The following is a 22,351-nucleotide window of genomic DNA, read 5'->3' as shown; positions in this document are numbered from 1 at the left end:
ACTATACCATGACATAGAATTAGAGCTTATAAATATGTCACATGTCAAATTTTATACTTTCTCATTCGAAAATATTTTCATAAAAATGGCTTGGTTTTTTAAATTGCATTTTCTATTTTATGGTAATGCAATTGATTTATACCTAATTTTTATCCAGCTTCAGCTGATTCCTTTGTAAGTTATTTTCTTTGAGAAGACAGTACATTACCTTTCAAATACTGCCTTCTCATGTTCTTTCTCCCTCCATCTTTGCTTCCACTTCTTTCTAATGTGCTTCTGTTACTTGGATTTTAACCATTCAACTTAACATATCTGCCAAATACTAAGATAATCAACATTTTAAGTATACTAAAAAATTTGGTATGTGATTTTAATAAAATGACTGAAAGTTTAGCCTTAGATTTAAAACAATTTTCAGGGTGCCTGGGTGGTTCAGTCAGTTGGGCATCTGCCTTCAGCTCAGGTCACAATCCCAGGGTCCTAGGATCCAGCCCCACATTGAGCAAGGAGCCTGCTTCTCTTCTCCCTCTTCCTCCTACCCCACTGCTCATATACTCTGTTTCTATCTCTCTCAGATAAACAAATAAAATCTTTTTTTAAAAAATGAAACAATTTTCAAAACAAGTATGTCAGTGTTAGTCTGATAATGGAGCTGTTAGACTTTAAATACTCATGATTCCTCTTAATACCTAAAATGCCATTAACAGACATTTTTCTATCTCGAGAAGGTATGTGAAATTTTCTATGTCCTTTTAAGTCTCTTAAGACAGTCTAAGAACTGTTTTTAAAAAACAATTATTTTACAGAATTTTTCAACAAGTAGATAATTGTTTTTTAAGAACTTAGTGAAAGATAGTTTGGATAAATATGACAGAGAACACCAGTTTCTGTGTATACTTGATTAAACATGAATACAGAAATATCGATTTCTATAATTAGTAGTGTCCAACTGCAGAATTTTCCATTATTAAAGGTCTAAGACACACGCAAATATTTACTTTTTTCTAGTTATGCCCCTGCAAAGCCAGAGGGAATGTTCTATAAAGAACAAAAACGGAAGAGCAGTAGTCACTTTGAACATAGGAAGATGCAGAATTTTACCAAGAGATACTTTGTGAATAATAGTCATTGTAACTTTTTTAAGAACTCTGAAACTTGTAACATGGCTTGCGTTGACCTTTAATCTGAGTTGGTACCACTTTTCAAATCACAGTATATACATGATAGATAATAATACTTGAACCCAGTAGGTTTTTCTAATTTGTTGGATACAGCTTCCTTTGAGAGATTTGGTAGGATTTAAGGGGGAAAAAATGTCTTCAGGTTGCTGTTGGGGAGTTTGCAAATGAGTGAGTAGTCATTCTGCAGTATATTTTAATCCATCATTTCTAACAAAATATGAACTCCAGAAAAACATGCTACAGAAAGCACGGCAATTCCTGCATTGTTCAAAAGGTAAAACATAAACAATGAGTTTTTTCACTTCTAAAGGAAATTGTATAAATATAAACATTTATAAAACATGTTTTCAGGGAAAATATATGTAATCCATAAGTAACTACATTTTTTTCCTATTAGATCCACCTGATATTCCTCAAAAAGTGAATTGTGAGACATACGATTTAAAAGAGATTGTCTGTACTTGGAATCCAGGAAGACCAACCGCATTGGTGGGCCCTCGCAATACAAGTTATACTTTATTTGAAAGGTAAAAGTCACCAGGGAAATGTGTCAAACAGCAAGGGGTACATTGGAGGGTATTAAATGACAGAGGGAAATGGAGTGATTTAATTTATGTTATGAGTAAGATATAAAACCTAATATGCTGTATAAAATTGGATAAATGTGAATACTGCAAATGAATATGCACACAAACTAGATTCGTATGCCTTTTTTTTTTTTAAGATTTTTTTATTCATTCATGAGAGACAGAGAGAGGCAGAGACACAGGCAGAGGGAGAAGCAGGCTCCATGCAGGGAGCCCGACGTGGCACTCGATCCCGGGTCTCCAGGATCAGGCCATGGGCCAAAGGCAGGCGCTAAACTGCTGAGCCACCCAGGCTAGCCTCGTATGCCTTTTTAAAAATCCTAGAAGAACCCTCAAATATCAACAAACTATTTCTAAATAGTAGGCTTATGGCTGATTATTTTCCTCTATTTTCTGTATCACATACGTTTTCTTCACCAGGTATGTAGTACATCTAGACTTAGAAATATAAACTTTGGCCCCTCTGGGTGGCTCAGTGGTTGAGTGTCTGCCTTTGACTCAGGGCGAGATCCCAGCGTCCTGGGATGGAGTCCGCACTGGCTTCCCCACAGGGAGCCTGCTTCTCCCTCTGCCTATATCTCTGCCTCTCTCTGTTTCTCATGAATAAATAAGTTTAAAAAAAAAGTTTAAGTTTTAAAAAAATAAAAAACTTTTAAAAAAGATTATTAGAAATTTACACATTCATTTTTTTCATGAAGTATTTATGTCTTGCCACTTTGAAATTATTTTAATATTTATTGTTGCTGGAATGCTTGGGTGTCTTAGCGGTTTAGTGCCTGACTTTGGCCCAGGGTGTGATCCTGGAGTCCCGGGATCGAGTCCCACATTGGACTCCCTGCATGGAGCCTGCTCCTCTCTCTCTACCTGGTGTCTCTGCTTCTCTCTCTATCTGTGTCTCTCATGAATAAATAAAATCTTAAAAAAAAAATATATATATATGTATATATATTTATCGGTGCTCTCTTTTCATAGTTTTTCAGGGAAATATGTTAGATTTAAAAGAGTTGAAGCACCAACAAATGAAAGCTATCAGTTATTCTTTCAAATGCGTCCAAATCAAGAAATCTATAATTTTACTTTGAGTGCTCGCAATCCTCTGGGTCGATCAGAATCAACTATTTTGATTAACATAACTGAAAAAGGTAAGCTGCTGCATAAACCAGTTTCTTAAAAACAGTTTCAGAAGTGGTAAAATATTTTGAAATTAATGAAAAGTGCTTCTAGGGCTTTTTTTAAAATAATTTTCTTCATAGTTAATTTTACAAATTTTATTTTAAAATCTTTAAAATATTTGATTTCAGGTTTCACCATTTCATTGAATTTAGATAAAAATTTGAATTAGTTGTTACATAGAAACTTTAATTGGCTTTATCTAATGGTTTTTGACTTTTGAAAACTTTTTGCTTAATTTTTAAAAGCTTTTTATTTTTTTAAAATCTTTTTATTTTAAAATAATCATAGAGTCAAAAGTGGTTCAAATATGATAAAGCCCTGTGACATCTTCACCCAGCTTTCCCCACTTGCCACATTTTATTAATAACTACAGTACAATTTCCAAATGAGGCAGTTGGCTAATACAACACAGTAAACCAGACCAGTGAACTGTACTACTAACCTTGCTCAGGTTTTGCAAGTTTCTATGTGCATTTAGAGGTGTGTGAATGTGTATGTGCTTCTGTGCTGTTGGATCCGCATATAGATTCATGGAACCTCCAACACAGTCAAGATACAGAACTGTTCTGTTTCCACAAAGGAACTTCCTCTTGCTGCCTGATTAGCAAAACTCCCCACACCTCTGCCACTCACCCTCCCAACCCCACACTCTTGTATCCCTGTTCCCCGGCATCATTCACTCTGTTCTTCATCTCTGTGTTTTGTCATTTTGAAGTGTAGCATAAATGGAATCCTATAGTACATAACCTTTTGGAGATTGGTATTTTTTACTAAGGGTAATGTCCTTGAGATCCATCCAGATTGCTGTATATATCAGTAAGTGGTTTGTTCCCTTTTATTGCTGATGATTCTGGGATTTTTACCAGCCCTATTTATATATAGCTCAAAATAGAAATAAGATACGATCCATCTTCCTAGCATTCATTCCTGTGGGCATCCCACTGTACAACTCCATAGCATGCTCTGTAGCACACAGAGGACTGGCATAGCAGCCTTCTTGTAGAAAGGCTTAAAGCAAATGTGTTAAGAGACTGACAAGTGGTTAGTAGATGATCTTGTTGCCTTATTTGGAAATGTAAATACGCATGTCTATTAATTATTCCTTCTCATCATTTTTGTTATTTCCTGGTTTTCCTAAGCTACATGTTATACTTGACTGGTGGTGTTTGTGTGTATTTGTCTGTCGGCTCCCTGCCTTTCAACCTATTTTCACGATTCTTTGTTCCCACTCCAGTTGTCATGCACTATCATCAGTATCATGTGCAGGGTGTTTCACTGTTGTACCTTTGTTCTTGCCAAGACCCCAACCTCAAATTTTTTTCTGCATCCATTGTGCCAGTTTTAGTCAGATTCTTCTTCAAAGCTCATCTTAAGTCCCATCTTTGCCATAAGACTTTCCTTTAGTCACTAATATCTGTACCAGACATTTCAAAGTCAGCATATATACTCTTGTTAGTTTTCTCTTTTTTTTTTTTTTGTCACTCTCTAGATAAATTAGGGGTTCCTTAAGGGTAGAGATTATGATCCGACTACCTTTTAGTATTCCTGATGCCAATATAGGAACCTTGAGTGTGGTTGGTCTATAAAAACTGTTGTCATGATATTAGCAGTAAAAGTGAGGTTTGTGAATGCTACAGGTACTGAATGAAATATTGTTGGTCAGTACTAATGATACCTCTCTTAGTTTTGGGGTTTTTTTAAATTGTCATTTGTCATATTAGAAAGTAGCATTTATTTATTTATTTATTATTTATTTATTTATTTATTTATTTTAGAAAGTAGCTTTTAAAGTAGTCTTTACAAATTATATTTACAGTTTATCCTCGTATTCCTACTTCAATCAAAGTGAAGGACATTAATTCAACAGCTGTTATGCTTTCCTGGCATTTACCAGGCAACTTTGCAAAGATTAAACTTTTATGTCAAATTGAAATTAATAAAACTAACTCAGTACAAGAATTGGTGAGTAAGATTTTTCTATAAACCTCCTTTTGAATAAAATAGTTTTCAAAAAGTAAATTGATATGCATAAGGTCTCAGATGATTTATTATAGAGATTTACTAAGAACTGAGACACTATGTGTCAATGTAATAACATTATATTTAGCACTTGAAAGCAGTTGTAATACTGGATATTTTAGAACATGATTTTGACTTTTACTCATAATGTTTCCAGATCTAGTATAGTACCTGGAACATGGCTGGTGCTCAGTAAATTTGTAAGTGAATGAATGGTTTTTGCCATAACCTTCAGCATCATCAGTTCATGGACTGATAAGCACCAGAGAAGATGCGGTTTTTAAAACTGCCTAGTGCATAAAAGGAGCAAGTTCTAAGTCAGAATGTGATCATTCTTAAGTCAGAACATGACTTTCTAATACATTTTAGATACCTAGCTTGACTCTTGTACCATGCCACCTTGTGATTTGTGGTAAATCCAAAGTAAAAGATACTGTAATGAAAACATTCATTTGGAAACTTATTGATGATTGCTGGAAAATCAGTGAATTGCCAAAATATAACCAAAAAACTCCTTCGTAATTAGTAATTGGGAGCTCAGGATTTCTTGAGGCATGCAGTTCCTCAAATTTGTTTAAATTGCTTTATTTTAATTTAATTTAAATAAGAATTTGTTGAATATTCTACGTGTTTAGCGCCATACTAGAGGTTCTAAGTGCCCTATTAAAAAAATGCATAAGACGACGTCTATCTCAAAGAAGCTTCCAAATATAGCTGATGATGTATTTAATCCTCAAGGACACCTTAGATTACTAAAGTGTATTTAAGCCTTGTTGTATTACCATTAGCCATTGACCAGTGGTCAAGATTATATCATCCTCTCTGCATAATTTACTTAATCATTGTTACTTAGATCCAGTATTTAGATTAAAATGACACCTGGGTTTTGTTTATTGTTACTACAGAGCATAAATTCACTGATTTGGTATTTATGTAAAAATTAAAATATTTTTGGTGGATGAATTGTAAAGACAGTTTTATAAAGGCAAACTCATGTGGATATTTGGTCAATTTGTTATAAATTCGGGTGGCTTTCTTATCAAAAAAAGTATGTGTGTATATATATATATGTGGATTCTTACATGACATTACATATACATACATACAGATATTTATTTGCTTTCTAATAGCGGAATGTTACAATCAAAGGAGTAGAAAATTCAAGTTACCTTGTAGCCGTGGACAAGTTGAATCCATATACTATATATACTTTCCGGATTCGCTGTTCTACTGAAACTTTCTGGAAATGGAGCAAATGGAGCAATGAAAAAAAATATTTAACCACAGAAGCCAGTAAGTTAACTAAATGATTTATAAGCTGATTATTGCTATGGATCCTGAAATTTGACAGCTTATTTTTAAAGAAAATGTCAGCAAAGTGAGTAAAAGGAGGCAACTTGAATTGTGTAATTATGTAATAATATCTGATAGTATCATCTAGACATCTTAAATGGTGGCTCTAAGGTTTGTGATAATAAGTCAGCTGCTTAGCCTGTGTTGTGTGGAAAGACTGGGCCCTATCAGCAGTGTATTTGCAGCTGTCTTAAAATGATGCAGAGGAAACAAATTCAAAACTGTGGTAAGATTATGGACAATTTTTCTGACACTTTCCTCCTTTCCTAGTGTTAAAACTCTGTTTAAATTGCCTCTTTACTGAAGACAATTATTAATGAAGAGAATTTGTTGGAATTTTTATTTATGACCAAGGCCTGAGAAATGGATGAGGCCAGAGGTCCTGAGCTTCATTTTCTATGGTACACAGAGGTTAAAATAGGTACAAAATTAGGTAACTGGTTTTCTGAATATGATAATTTCCAAAGATGGAATGAGATTCTATCCTTAATCATATGTCAGCTTTAAAAATCAAAAACAAAAAACTTAGAAATAGGTATAAATTTTAGGAGTCATTCAGCCAAAGATAGCAAAAGCTTTATTTGTATTAGATAATATAGGGAATACAAAACTTCTAGAGGTGGTTAGGCATCTGTGCTTGTTTTCAGCTCAGGTTGTGATCTTGAGGTTGTGGGATCAAGCCCCATGTCAGGCTCCACGGTCAGCAGGAAATCTGCTTAAGGATTCCCTCCCTCTCTCCCTCTCCTGTTGTCCCTCCCCCAGCTGAAGTGTGCACTCTCTCCCTCTATCTCTAATAAAGAAGTCTTTTAAAAAATTCTTCCAAAAGATTTATGAACAATAAAACAAAAAATGATAGATGTTAATCCAGATTTTTGCCTCTCCACATCCATCTTCAAGAGATGACAGGAGCTTTGTGATAATATGTAAAAAAAAAAAAAAAAAACAGAAAGGGGGAGTATATTAGTTATCCATTGCTACCTGACAAATTACCCTAAAATTCAGTGGCCTAAAACAGTAAACATTTATTATCTCACAGTGGGTATGGGTTAGAAATTGAGAAGCAGCTTAGCTGAGTAGCTCTGGCTTACAGTCTCTCATGAGGCCACAGTGTGGACATGGATGGGGACTACAGGCTTGCCCAGGGCTAGAGAATCTGTTTTCAAGATAGCTCACAGTAACTGTTCCTCACCACGCAGTCCTCTCCATAGTGCTGCAGGGTGGCCTCATAACATGGCAGCTAGCTCCTCCCAGACTTACTGAGGAGAGAGAGAACATGGCAGCCTCCACAATGTCTTTTATGACCTAGCTTCAGAAGAGAGATACCATCACCTGTGTCATACCCTATTGGTCACACAGGCCAATGCTGATATGGAGTGGGAGGGAGCCACACACAGGCAGGCATACCAGGAGGTGTGACCAATATCATCGGTCATTTGGAGACTAGCTACCGCAGAAGCTTTTGCCTTCAGTTGAGGAGCTGTTGTTGCCAAGAGAAAGCATTTTATTTATACCTCATTAAGACGATAGCATTAATTCACTTAACAAATACTTACTGAGGGGTGCTTGGGTGGCTCAGTCAGTTGAGTGACCAACTCTTGGTTTCATCTCAGGTCATGATCTCATGAGTCATGGGATTGAGCCCCACAGCAGGTTCCCCGCTCAGCGGAGGGGTCTGCTTGAAGAATCTCTCCCTTTCCCACTCCACTACACCATTTGTGTGCGTGCGCTCTCTCTCTCGCTCGCTCTCTCAAATAAATCTCAAAAACAAGTACTTGAGTACCCACCGTGTGTCAGGAACTGTAGTAATCACCTGGGATATAGCACTGAATAAAATAGTCTCTGCTCATGGAGTTTATAGGATAGAGGTTTAGAAATAAATGTTTAAAAGTAGTATGTTGGATAGTGCCATGGAGAAAGAAAGCCTAGAAGGAGAACTAGGGAAAGAAGGTGACAGGGGAGGAGGGATTGCAATTTTAAATAGGGTAGCTAGAAAAGACCTCACTAGTAAGGCACCATTGGAGCTGAGATCTGGAGAAGGTGAGGTACCTGCATGGGTAATCCAGGGGAGGAGAGTTTCTGCAGACAGGGAGAGGTCTCAGAAAGCACAGGACGCCTGAGGCAGGTGTTCTCAGCATGTTGGAGGAGTGCCAGGGCGCCTTTATTTGGCCAGAGCCCACTTAAGCAAGCGGAGGTAGGAGGATGTGAAATGGGGCAGTACCAGAGTATCCCTTAGAGCCTGAAGGGTGATTTTTAATCCATTCTAAAGGGCCTTATGTTTTCCAGACATTGAGACCTCAGTTTTTTCATTGTTTCGTTTCTAAGTGGAAGCCACTGAACTGCCTCATATTTTTATGGAGAATTCCAAAAACCTAGAAAAAAAGTCTTAAGCACCACTATGTCAATTATTGATATTATCAACTGACATACAATACACATCTTCAAATGCTAACTTTTAAATCTCTTTCCTAGTTCCTTCAAAGGGACCAGATACTTGGAGAGAGTGGAGTTCTGATGGGAAAAATTTAATCATCTATTGGAAGGTAAATATCTGCTTTTTCCCTAAATATTTAAATAACAGTATTGTGCTAAACTATTTAATTTATATATAGTACTTGGCTTATCAAGGAGCCCCTGTTTCCCAGACTGGCTCTTCGAAGTACTGCTGAGAATCTAATTTGGCTCCTACAACCCCCCAGACTCATTACTCCTGATTCACCATAGTCAGTTTGCTAGGAATCTTCTTTGTCAGATCTGAGCATTCTTTAGTTTGATTTCATGAGACCAGTAAAGGACCTGAGGATTTCATGAATTCCATCTCTCTCACTTTAATCAGAAGCTACAAGTTAGAATCTCAGTAGTGTTGATGTTACATTTTTTTTCTTCAGTGAATAAGAAACATTTTACGTATCTCATAATGTAATTTGTTTTCCCTAATGACATTATTATATGCCACTTAAAAAGGTTTGCATGGTTTTGTAAAATCTTTAGATATAATATAAATTGCATTATGTTTTCACTAGTTCTCTTACTAGAACATTCTTGTTTCTGTATTCTTTATCTGATTTGCAGGGATCAAAAACAGTTGTTTTCTACATCAGATTTATAAGAGCAATCATAATTGGATTTTTTTAAATAGTGAATTCAGTTATTACAAAGCAAAACATTATTTTTACAAAAATTTGACATCAGTACAGCTTTGAGTAAAGTCTCTGTGCAAGTTCATTGTTAAGTTCTCTTGCTTTGTGATGGTCTGTGTATGACTGTGTACCCCTCTTAATCTTGATTAGAAAATCCGCTGGCTACTCACAGTTGTCTGTCAGATTTCATGATAGTGTAGTGACAATATTGCAGCCACTTCAGTGTATCACTTGTCAGCCTTGTGGCTAAGATCAAGCGTAGTATCTGTTCTTAACAATTTAATACCTGATACATCCTCTATCCAGAGACAATATATTACATGGATTTTTGGAATTAGGACATAGGATAAGAGCTTATTCTCTCCACTCCACCTGTCAACCGGGTGTTGCAGTACCATTACTTAATTGTAGAGAAAGTTTGGGATGTTGTTCAAACTAGATGAATGCCTAACCAAAGATTAAAAACACCGAAGTGACGAGGTTGGTGGTTCTGCCATTTGCCAAGGAGGAGCATATTTGGGTGGAAAATGAAGTTGTTTAGGGTTGAATTGTTTTCAGCGTATTTTAAAAATATGTGCCACTGGGATATCCAAATAGAGTCTAATAGGTTTGATGTAAGGCTCTGGAGTTCAGGGGAAAAGTCAGAGTTAAAGACATAGCTTTGAGTAGCATATAAATGGGATCACTCGGGGAGAGCATGCAGGGTGGAAAGAGGCCAAGAATGGACTCGTAGGTGATAGCAGCATATAAAGGACTAGCAAAGGAGGAAGATCCAGTAGATGAGAGTGGGAAGGTTAGAGGGACAGGAAGACCAGAAGAGATTGGTAAAGCAGAAGCCAAGAGAGGGGGCTCCATGAAGGAGTGAGGTGTCAGCAGCATCAAATGAAGCCCTCAAACCGTAAGATGATAATGGGTCCAATGGAACAGGCCATCAGAGAGTCACTGGGGACCTGTGATGGAGCAGTGTGTTTTCAGCAGAGTATTAATATCAAGGTCAGTCAGGATCAGAGGGTCCCATGCCTTGTCGTATAAATTGGAACAATAGTCTTAAAAGGCAGTTTAGCTTCACAAATGAAAAAGTTTGAATGTTTCCTAATACCCAGTAATTTCCATTTGGAAATCCACATGAAAGGATTAATCCTAACTATGAAAAAGGAAAAAAAAATGGCAGTAAAAGATACACCAAAATATTATTTTAGCATTGTGAGAAATTGGAAACAACTTAAATTTCATTATTTAAGGAATATTCAAGTAAAAACTAGTAAAAATACTACTTAAAATATAAAGCCATTAAAATATATGTATCAGGGACAAGTATATTATAGAAAAGTGAAAAAAGGTAAAATGGTATATAGTATGATTCAAATAATGTTAACAAAAAACATCTACATCTTAGAAAACCAACTTGAAAAAAATATCAAAATGAAAGCGTATTTAAGAGACAAGAACATGGGAGCATTTTACAGGGTTTTTTTTTAACTTGTATATAATTTCCAAACTTTCTGGTAATGGGCATGGACTATTTCGAGAAAAGAATAAATATTTTTTAAAAACTGTGACGCCGTAATTTTTTAAAGATTTATTTAAGTAATTTCTACACTACTAGCATGGGGCTCACACTCATGACTCTGACATGAAGAGTCACATGTTCCACTCACTGAGCCAGCCCCCCTCCCCACCCATTCTGTAATTTTCTATGTTTTGTTTGGTAGGGCAGTGATTCTTGTTACTTTTTTGTTTGCTTCTGAAAAATGTGAGGCTGAATACTAGTTCGTAGTTACTTAATTTTTAAATTTCTGTGTGATCTTACTGCTTACGGTAAGTACAGTTTTTCTTTTGTATCACGCTTCTGATTTATCCTGGTCTTCGTGCATTTTATTTTTTTATTTTTTATTTTTTTTCTTGGTGCCTTTTAAATCTGTGTTTTACACCGTTAACAACTCCCATCTATTCTGACATTACCTTGTCATGATTAACGTAGTGCCTGGTTTAGACTTCATGGTCTTTGCTCATCACATAGCCAGTTTTGCAGGTTTCTTGACAGAATTTATTTTTCTGTTTTTCATAGCCTTTACCCATTAATGAAGCTAATGGGAAAATACTTTCCTATAATGTATCATGTTCACTAGATGAGGAGACACAGTCCCTTTCTGAGATCCCTGATCCTCAACACAAGGCGGAACTTCAACTTGATAAAAATGACTACATCATCAGTGTGGTGGCAAAAAATTCTGTTGGCTCATCGCCACCTTCTAAAATAGCTAGTATGGAAATTCCAAATGGTGAGTACTTAAAATAATGTAGGATATAAGAACAGGAAATTAAAGTGAAACATTTTGTAAATAAGGTTATCACTTGCTCTTATAATGTCAGCTTTCTTCTCCTACCTTCTGCTGCTGCTGATACATACAGAGGAACAAGCAGATTAATGTCCAGAATTCATTGAGAGACAGCAGTCATTAGTCATTAGGGTTGACTCCAAACATCTGCACTGATGGATAAAATAATTAGTGTATCCAATTATGTTAGTGTGTAATGTTGGAGAGCTACATGGTGGACGTTACTCTTAGTAAGAAATGTTTCAACCATTTATTTAAGTACCGTTTTCATATATCTTCCAAGACCATGGGAGCTGATGCTGTAACAGCCGGGCTGTTTTACAAACTGCCAGGGAGGAAAAAGTACTTTTTTGAATGGCAGCTTTGTTGGTAAGACATTCCTTATTAATAGGAATCCTTTATTGATAAGTTATTCCTAAAGTCTAAGTTAGATCTTTAATACAAGTTTCAAAAGAGTCACTGTGGTGAAATTTTAAAATTAACTTAGTGCCTTCCTTTAAATATTAGGGATTACCAGTAATCCCAAATACTTCATCCATAGCCACTTCTCTCTCTTTACTCAGTTAATTCCTCTTCCAGCTCATTTCCTGTTCCCCCACCTTGCTGTCCCGCCCCAATATGGGGCTCCTGTCTATGACCACACACTCCTAAAGGAAGAAAAGTTGGTCCAGTTAGGGTCCTCCAAGTATTTTTTCAACTCCCAGTGGAGGCAGCTTCTTACTTAGCTGGTTCTTTGTTTTAGTTTCTGTCAACTGTCAGGGACTTGGGGTGGGGGTGGGGGCACCTTACATTTTAGAGACACGGAGCACAGAGCACAGAACAGCAGCACACACAGAGAGGAGGGGTCTTCAGGCAGAGGTGTGACAGCAGAAAGAAAAGGAAAGAGAGAGAAGAGCGGTGTGAACACCCTTAAGAAGGATACCTTCTGATTTAGATTCTGTATTTCATTGCTTCATACTGATAGGCAATAGCCGTGTTGTCTTTTAATTCAAGAACCGTATTCCTTGTGTCCTTCAGAAGGTAGTGATTTAGGGAACTAATAATGGCCTAGCATCAGCTCCTAGACAGCTACGGAAGCCACAGAATCATTGTTCCTTGACGATTTCCTGAGACGGAGGCCCTGGGCCTCAGCAGGTTTATGGTGTGGAGTTTTAATCACATTGAGCCTGAACGCTCTCGTGTCCAGTGTCCTCTGAATTCTAAGCCAAATTGTTGTCTTGTGTTAGGTAGTAGTTGCTTTATGAATACAATTTTTTTCTCCAAAAACCATTCTGTAGCTTTTTACTGAACCCTTGAATAGAAATCGGTTATAGAAATAACTTCTTTTCTCCTGTTACTGTGAGAAATTCCCTCTCCCTCTGGGCCTGACCTACACAGTCCTACCCCCAGCCTTGGGCCCCCCTCATCCCGAGACCGAGATCTGACAAGAATGGGGAAAACAGAACCTGGGCACAGCCCCGTTCCCACCAACCTCTTACACCTCACCCCTCTGCCCTGTGTTGGGTTTTTCCCTCCCTGTGCCCCCACTGGCCATTCTGCCGCACAGCTTCAGATCGCACTGCATTTCAGCAGATTCCCCATTCCTCACCTCATCTCCAGAAGCCTCTTCAGCCCACCCATAGGCTCGAAAGGAAGACAAGAGCTGATCCATCCCCCTATTCACCACATGTTCCATGTTCCTACTCTGTAGGTCCTGGCCCAGGGCTGGGGTTGCAGGCATAAGCCCCCATCTGCTCTCACAGAGCTCACATCATAGTGGACAAGGAGAGGAGGTCTGGACTGTCCACTTGAGCTCTGCACCTGCCTGTGGGCCGCCTGCCCCTGCACTGCTACCCTCTCTCGTGCCCACATGCCCTCAGCCCCATCCCTCATGGCCCTGACCTTCACAGCCCGGCCTGCAGCATATTACCACCTAACCTACGTGCTCTTTTATTACTGTTTAGAGCTTCTGAGTTTTTCTGTACGTACAGGTAATTACTTTTTTACAACCAAAATAACAGCAACACTTCTAAACTTTGCTAGAGGCTTATCTAGTTTGAGCATGATTTTAAAATTTCTGTCCAATGACATTTTTCTAACTCCTGTCCATTTTTAGGAGATTTATCTTATATTATTGTTTTTAATACAAGTAAAATGTACTTCTTTCTCTTTTTTTTTTTTTTGATTTTTATTTATTTATGATAGTGACACACACAGAGAGAGAGAGGCAGAGACATAGGCAGAGGGAGAAGCAGGCTCCATGTACCGGGAGCCCGACGTGGGATTCGATCCCGGGTTTCCAGGATCGCATCCTGGGCCAAAGGCAGGCACTAAACTGCTGTGCCACCCAGGGATCCCAATGTACTTCTTTCTTGTTGTAGATGATCTCAAAGTAGAGCAGGCTGTCGGAATGGGAAATGGGATTCTCCTCACTTGGAATTACGATCCCAATATGACCTGTGACTATGTTATTAAATGGTGTAACTCATCTCGATCTGAACCCTGCCTTATGGACTGGAAAAAAGTCCCCTCAAACAGCACTGAAGCTGTAATAGAATCTGGTAAGATGAACTCATACCTCTTGGTGAAAGTTAAAAACATTTGTTTTTAAGATTTTTTATTAGAGTGAATCAGAGAGAGTGAGTGTACACATGTGCGTGCGAGCATGAGAGGGGGCAGGAGTAGAGGGAGAGGGAGAAGCAGACTTCCTGCTGGACAGGGAGCCTGATGGAGGGCTGGATCTGGGACCCCAGCCAGGATCATGACTGGAGCTGAAGGCAGACGCCCAACTGACTGAGCCATCCAGGTGCCCCTGTTAAAAAATATTTTTAAAAGAGCAATATATGGTGTAACTGGGTATGAGTGATCACTTCCCCCTTATCACTAGGGCGGGTGTGAATTGGTGACCTTTCTGGAAGGTGCTTTGTAGCAGTATGTGTGTGAAAGGGTTCAAATCTTTTGGTCTAGTAGTTGCTTATCTAGGAATTTATCCTAAGAAATAATCAGCAACACAGGATTGCATCTAAGAACGTTTACCATAGTGTGATTTATAATCACAAAAATTGAAAACCCCCATAGCAAATAGGAGAATGAGTAAATTACAGTGTATCTGTACAGTGGAATGTCAAGTAGCTCTGCAGATTTGGGTCACAGGTACAACAATGTGGAGGAATGCTCCTGAAGAAAGCCGACCACAGAGCCCTAGGCAGTGTGGTCTCACCCCTGGTCCTTTGCCTTTGCCGGCCGGAGCGCAGGTTCAATGGGGCTAGGCAGAGCCGAGGACAGACGCCTTGCCCCCATCACCACTGATGCAGGACAGGGGCCATCCATGGGGCAGGGGGCACCTCCCAGTGCCTGGCTATAAGGAGCCAGGAGTCCCCTAAGGCGAGCTGCTTTGGGTAGGAGCAGCCTGCAGTTCAGCCCTGAAGAGTATGTAGTAACCCGCAGGCTAAGCCAGCCTTGTCCTGGGATATTACAGCCCTCTTTCGACCATCGACCATCGTTGTTCCTTCTGAGTAGCTGATGAGTGTTTTGTGCCTCTACCCTTGGGAATTCTGGAGCCTGCAGCCTTGGTGATGCTTCTCAAGGTCATCCCACGGTCATGGTTCTCCCTCACGTGGAGGTGAAGCTCAGGAGAGCAAGCAACTGCTAATACTTCTCTCCTAGGAACTGGTGCTACCACTTGCTTTGTACCATCAGATGGGAAAGATGAGTCCCACCCACTAGATTACTCCCAAGTTGGTTTAGATTATTTGCCAGTCCTACTTGAAATACTTGGTGGTTCCCTTTATCATTTCCTAGAACCCACCTCCCTTATCAGAGTGCCCGCACACCCTACCCTCCTCTCCTGCACCTCCACTTGTAGCTGCCTGAGCCTTAGGCTGTCCTAGCGTGTGCCATATGAATTCTCCTCTCTCTTCCACCTTTCTCACCTGGGCTTTGAGAATAATCAGGGTGACCCGGAGGCAGGCTTGGTGGTGTGAAGAGGGGTCTCCTTAGATAGAGTGTCTTGGGGACATAAATTTTAAGCTAAGACCTATACGGTGAGAGGGAGAACCTCTCATGCCAAGACAGATGAGCAAAGGCCCCACACTTGAAAAAAACAAAGGTTCAGAGAAGTCAGATGATTTGCCCAAGGTCACAGAACTAGTGTGTGATAGCACCAGAATTCAGATTCAAAGCAGTTCAGAGCCTCAGGAGGCCAGTCATTGTCTTTTATGTACTGCCTCTGGGACAGTGTATGGCCACAGGAGGCACTTCTCTCATTCCTTTCTCAACCTAGTCATCGATTCATTCAATTGTCCTATTTTATAATCTCAAAACATGGAACTAATGCCATAATTCCCACTTGGGCTCTTTTTTTATTAAGGCAGCAGAACTCTATAGAATACTGATCTACATCATTGTAACATAACCCTGGGTACAGATTTACCAACATACAGGCAGATTAAAATAACCTCAGGCACTCCTGACCCCCAAAGAAAAAAGTTTCATAATGATTTTAGAGGTTGGCCATCTCACTTTTGGGCTTGTAGAACCGCTGGTGTTCTGTGGGCACAGAATTGGAGAACTCGTGCTCTGACCACACCAGAATAGTTGCTTTCCACAAATTAGATACAATCCCACAGACTGCCCTAGCTCCCCCAAGCGGGATCTTTTTCCTAGACCACCACTGGTGAGCTCCTCATTGCCTTTTAAGGCCCTCTTCAAATGTCGCTTCTTGGTGGCTTTTTGTGATATTCTTAGACCCATTTGGTCCCACAGTAAAGGTGCCCCAGCCTAGGATAGGTCCCTCCAGTCTAGCACACTGTGTCTTGGTTACCCTGGTTCATCTGTCTCCCCACCACTCTGCCAGCCTTTCTAGGCCGTGGACCACACTATGTCCACCTCTGTGTTCCCAACATCTCACACTTTGCATTGTATCAAGGATGTACCAAAGGGGCTCTTTGAAGTAAAGTTAAGATGCTTCTCTTGTGTGCCTTGTGAAGTTAACTCAAGGGCACGAAAAAGCAATGCTATAAAGAGAAACAGATGCTATGACTCAGCATACCTTGAAGCAGCAAGGTAGAGTGGAAATGTTAGTTTTTTTTGCTTTTTTGGAGCAAAGTAGGAGATTACACTGGCTAGGGAAGGAAGGGCTTTCCAGACAGAGGCTTGGTGCGGACCTGGGATTACCTAGTAAACTGATCCTGGCCCAAATCTGGGAAGTCATCGTTGCTTGATTTTAAGAAACAAGATGAAAACCTTGATCACTGTTCCTCCCTTCAAGGTCATATCATGTTATAATACAATGCATTACACAGAAGTGAGTTTGTGTAATTTTTCTTTAGTCATTTTTCATTCTGAATATCAGTTTTGAATATCAGTATTTTTTATGGTAAGAAAACATCTGTTTAAAATTAGCTTTGTAAATTTCAGAGTAAGTGATTGTAAGTTTGATGTTTATAAAATAGATGCTCATAGTAATGTGTACTTATGAAAGTTAATTGTGTTTATCCTGTAGATCAGTTTCGACCAGGTGTAAGATACAGTTTTTTCCTGTATGGGTGCAGGAATGAAGGATATCAGTTATTACGTTCTATAATCGGATATATAGAAGAACTGGGTAAGTTAATGGGGAAGTCTTAGAGTCCAGGGTAATGTGAGAAATTAGAAATTGAACAATTGCAAGATTGAATTTTTTTTTTAAGATTGTATTTATTCATGAGAGACACAGAGAGAGAAAGGCAGACATAGGTAGAGGGAGAAGCAGGCTCCATGCAGGGAGCCCGATGTGGGACTGGGTCCTGGGACTCCAGGATCACGCCCTGAGCTGAAGGCAGATGCTTAACCGCTGAGCCACCCAGGTGTCCCATCAAGATTGAATTCTAAAAATAGATTAAGGTGTTTAGTTCAAGGAAGGAAAAATAATTTGTATGATAAATTTAAAATTGTGATTGCCTAATCTTCGTATCTTTAATATTTCACAGTTTTACTCTTGTGATTGAGAAAATTAAATCTTAATTTTGATGTCAAAAGACTTATTTGCACTTAAACACGTTTAAAAAAAAACATTAATTTCAAGACTGTATACAGTGTGTTTATGTTGTAAGTTCCCCGTGTGCGTCTAGTCATTTGCATGCAAGGTTCACTGGAGCAATGCCTGTGATAGCTCTCTGAAAGTGTGACTTAATAGAGAATAAAGTCTTAATTTTAGATTTAATTATTTTTGAAGATAGAAATCTCATTAAATATTAATGTCTTACTCTGTATCAGTGAACTCTCCTTTAGCTATGGACGTTTTTCCTATTACAGCTCCAATTGTGGCGCCAAATTTTACTGTTGAGGATACATCTGCAGATTCAATATTAGTAAAATGGGAAGATATTCCTGTGGAAGAGCTCAGAGGCTTTTTAAGAGGATATTTATTTTACTTTGAAAAAGGAGAGAGAGACACCTCTAAGATAAGGGGTTTGGAGTCAGGTAAGTAACTTACTACAGTGAGAATAGTATTTCCTAGAAGTTCTCATTAACCATTAAAAAAAAAAAAAACAAGGAAAAAATCTGTTAGTGAATAATATAATACTGGTTTCCAAAACTGAAAAATTGGTAAATGAATATATATGAATGTGAGAATTTTAGGATTTTACTATGTGATAAATGGCATGTACAGTCTTTCATTTAAATTATTTATTCTGCAGACTTTGATTATAATCCCCATAGGAAAGAGACCATCTCTTAGTAATTTTGAATGATGTATAACATAGCATCTTATATAGGTTATTAAAAAAAAAAAGGCTTCCTGTAATTCTAATAATGGAGGAGACAAGCTCAGGAACCCAAAAATGGCTCCAGAGCCTCCACTGTTAACTGAAAAAGAGCCGTCCACACAGTTAGGGCCTTAATGAGCTGGCAAGCTTAATTGACTTGACTAGGGACATGTGTATCCATTAGATCTTTAAAAGTACAGTCAATCCTTGACAGTTGGTAAGTGTATAAGTCCAAAGACCTTAGAGAATTTTCAGATTTACAAATACAGAAATGTTTATAGAGTTTTGGCTTCTCCCTAAATTATATTTCTGTTGGGAGTCAGATGTTTCCTATTCATAGCCACATAACACAAGCATGCCATCTTTTCAGTTTAAGAGCTTACATTTCCCTTAATGACCTCTCCTCAGAAAAAAGCATTTTAATTATTTAATGCCTGTCCAACAAGTCAAGAACAACAGTGCTGCATGGAGATGCCGAGCAGGCATTAGCTAAGTTACTTCTCAGAGCAGCTGCATTAAATGTGCACCTCCCCCACACCACTAAGGTCTGCTTTCCTGAACCTTCACAATTGCCTGTGAGAAAAACCCTAAGTATAAAGTTCTACAAATATCCAGAGTCTAGTGAAATTTTTTTTAAATGTTCAGAAATTTTACACTTGTACCAGTTAAAATTGAGCACTTAGACTTCCATTTAGACGTGATAAATCAGTCACTAAAGTTAAAGAAGGCGGGGGGGAGCATGACGCCACAAAAAGAGAACCAGACAGGCAAGAGTATACCAGATTTGGACATTTTGGGGCTGATGGGAGTGGGACAGATGACCTGGAGGATGAAGGATGGTGAAATCCAGGTAGATGTTCAGGCTTCAGGGAGAAGTAATCTGACTCATCCTTAGGCGAGGTTTGGGGGCAGATGTTAGGATGGACATGGGCTGAACATTGAGAGCTGCCTCTAAGTGTTTAAGGAGTGATTAGAACTCCCATGGGGGTCCTATGCCAACTTCATGCAGCTAGCGTCAATGCGCTCTCCCCTGCCTGAAGACGAGAGGATCGTTCTTTGGAGAAGTTGAACCAGACAGCCTCCAGCGAGAGGGACACCAGAGTGAACGTGACTTTCCCTGAGCCTCCTTTGTCTTATAAGGGGCAAATAGGACATCTTCAGCTGGCCCTGTTTCCTTCATGAGATTAGAGGATCTTTCTTTAGAAAAAGGCAATGGTTCCTGAGGCAAGACACAAAAAAGTGCTGGTATTGGGGCCCCAGTGAGCAGGAAAGCCCACCAACCAGAAAGCTCTACCCATTCACAGTGACCTTCCCGTGGTTCACTTCTAGCCATGACTTAGCAGCCGGGATAACCAGCTGGTTGAGGAAGATTCTAACAGGAGGACAGAAACCAGAAGAAATTAGAGAAAACAGATTCAGTGTAAGGAAACAAATTTCAAACCAAACTATCCTCGCATAGTTGAGTTACACTGTATTTATGGAAAAGACCTGATGTTATAAAAAAGAACAGTCAAAAGATAGGTAAGAACTCATTAGAATTAGAAATGTGATCAAAGAAAAGTCTAAAGAATTAAATAGAAGATGGAGAGGGGATCCCTGGGTGGCGCAGCAGTTTGGCGCCTGCTTTTGGCCCAGGGCACGATCCTGGAGACCCGGGATCGAGTTCCGCATCGGGCTCCCTGCATGGAGCCTGCTTCTCCCTCTGCCTGTGTCTCTGCCTCTCTCTCTCTCTCTCTCTCTTTCTCTCTCTGTGACTATCATAAATAAATAAAAATTTTTTAAAAAGTCTTAAAAAAATAAATAAACAGAAGATGGAGAAATTGAATGAGAGATAGAGAAATTCTTTCTCCAGTTAGATGCAGAGGAGAAGACTTGGTAAAAAGATGAGGAAGTTGAACATCAGAGACTTGAGCCGTCATGCTTTATAGGAGTTTCGTGGTGGGGGTGGGAGGATAGAAGAAAATAACCAAAGAAAGAGCTTAAGAACATTTCCCAGAACTAGAAGACCAGGATACACAGAGGAAAGCACCCATCAACTACACAATGAGATAAATAGAAGAAAAATCTACACTGAGGTAGATTGTCATGAATTTCTCAGCACCTGATACATAAAGAACAAGTCCTACAGACAGAAAAGTCACTCAGGTGCGAGGCCTCGGGCATGAAAGTGGCCTCGGACTTCTCAACAGCACAGCAGAGACCAGAAGTAGCACAGCTGTGTCTTCAAGGTACTGAGTGAAAATTCTTTTCTCCCTAGAAGTCTGTACTCGTTGGTGGCAGCCAGTGTGAGAGCAGAATGAGAGTATTTTCAGATTTCAGGCCCGTAGAGCTACAGATACTTCCTTCCCCATGTCCCCTTCTCAGGTGGTGGTTCAGAACGGTGGTTCAGCCTGAGGAAACAAGGAGGGCAAGGGCGGTCCAGGAGGGCGGGAGCCAGGGAGGCCTTGGTCTGGAGCAGATACCCTGGGGAGGACGCCCCTGGGAGACGTGGGCAGGGGTTGGGTGGCCAGTCACAGCACTGGGCACTTGGATTTTTTGCATTGGGCCATGTAGAAAATTGCACTGAATGTTCACAGAAATTTGTGGGAGGAATTAGGAATTGGTACATTAAGCAAATGAGGAAAAAGCATAATTAAAACAACAGAAAGATAAGGAAGTATGAGCAGACTAAGCAATTTGTCTAGCAGGAATCCATATTTATGTGATCATAGTAACATAAACACTGAATTTCCCAAACGTTTTAGTGTGTCTGTGTGAATGATGTGGGATGGGAGGGCGAGGGGGTCTGAAAACACTAAAGCTTCACCTTCTTTGTAGAACATGCATACATAATGTCTAAAATTTTTAAATCAAAGTACTGCCAGTGTAAGTTTATTCCAGAATACCTAAGTAAATACCCAAAGAAACCGATAACGTGATGTTGCGGTGACTGTAGGTGGCAGGGGAAGGTGCCGGCACGGAACTGCTACTTTTTTGTTCTTGGCCATTTAGTTCATTTTTTCAAACTGTTGTCTTCCATTATTTTGATTAAAACTATAAAACAACGGTTTAAGCAATTCTCATACTTCTGTGGAAATGATTCAAAGGCTTCCTCGCTAGCGGTTCGTTTGAGAACTCCAGAGCACTGCCTCTCTTCCTAGTGGTTTGGAGAGAGCACTGTAATGAGGTGTGCTCTTCTCTCTGGATGCAGGCAGGCACAGCAACCCCCTCCCCAGGGGGTTGTGGTGCGTTTCATGCCCTTAGGTAAAGAAGAGACTTGTATTGATTATCTGCTATATGCCAGGATTATTCTAGAGAATATATGAAAACTTCACACCACTCTGGCAGGTAAGTCGTGATCATCTGTTTCGTAAGTTAGAGAAACTCAAGTTCACAGTAGTTTAAATAACAGGTCCAGCCCATGTGGCTGCTAAGTGGCAGAGGTAGAACTTGAACCTGGGTCTGGCTGACCCCGCAGGTCCTGGCCCTGACGCTGAGGGCGGCCAGCAGTGACTCACATGAAAGGGATATGGGTAGAACAGGCTTGAGTAACTAGGTGTTTAAAGCGGCGTAGAGGTCAGTAATGATGGTCTTCACTTTACAAATAGGTCGGTCCGACATAAAGGTGAAGAACATTACTGACCTATCACAGAAGACCCTGAGAATTGCTGATCTTCAGGGTAAAACAAGTTACCATCTGGTCTTACGAGCCTATACAGACGGCGGGATGGGCCCGGAGAAGAGCATGTTTGTGGTGACAAAGGAGAATTGTAAGTTAATCACTGCCTATTGAGGTGCTTTCTGTACTTAAATGCATAGTGTTTCCAGCAAGTTTTGTTTATGTAGGAACCCTTT

The 22,351-nt window shown here is 39.5% G+C and overlaps 1 protein-coding gene and 1 non-coding gene across 5 annotated transcripts in view; both read left to right on the top strand.

Moving 5' to 3' along the window:
* Window positions 1-22,351, top strand: part of LIFR (LIF receptor subunit alpha) — a 78,795-nt gene that overhangs the window by 45,893 nt on the left and 10,551 nt on the right. For all 4 annotated transcript variants that reach the window (XM_055325195.1, XM_055325194.1, XM_055325193.1 and 1 more), the window contains exons 8-17: window positions 1,579-1,708; window positions 2,741-2,910; window positions 4,758-4,903; window positions 6,091-6,253; window positions 8,783-8,853; window positions 11,519-11,732; window positions 14,150-14,329; window positions 17,272-17,373; window positions 18,063-18,230; window positions 22,105-22,266. In XM_055325195.1, the coding sequence (XP_055181170.1) occupies window positions 1,579-1,708; window positions 2,741-2,910; window positions 4,758-4,903; window positions 6,091-6,253; window positions 8,783-8,853; window positions 11,519-11,732; window positions 14,150-14,329; window positions 17,272-17,373; window positions 18,063-18,230; window positions 22,105-22,266 (1,506 nt within the window). The remainder of the gene's footprint in view (window positions 1-1,578; window positions 1,709-2,740; window positions 2,911-4,757; window positions 4,904-6,090; window positions 6,254-8,782; window positions 8,854-11,518; window positions 11,733-14,149; window positions 14,330-17,271; window positions 17,374-18,062; window positions 18,231-22,104; window positions 22,267-22,351) is intronic.
* Window positions 9,677-9,868, top strand: LOC129510034 (U2 spliceosomal RNA). The gene has a single exon (XR_008664491.1). It is a non-coding gene; the product is annotated as a U2 spliceosomal RNA (small nuclear RNA).

Source organism: Nyctereutes procyonoides, unplaced genomic scaffold, assembly GCF_905146905.1.
Source record: "Nyctereutes procyonoides isolate TBG_1078 unplaced genomic scaffold, NYPRO_anot_genome, whole genome shotgun sequence".
Lineage (NCBI taxonomy): Eukaryota > Metazoa > Chordata > Mammalia > Carnivora > Canidae > Nyctereutes > Nyctereutes procyonoides.
Note: the sequence above shows the minus strand (reverse complement) of the source record. Positions and strands in the feature narration are given on the sequence as shown.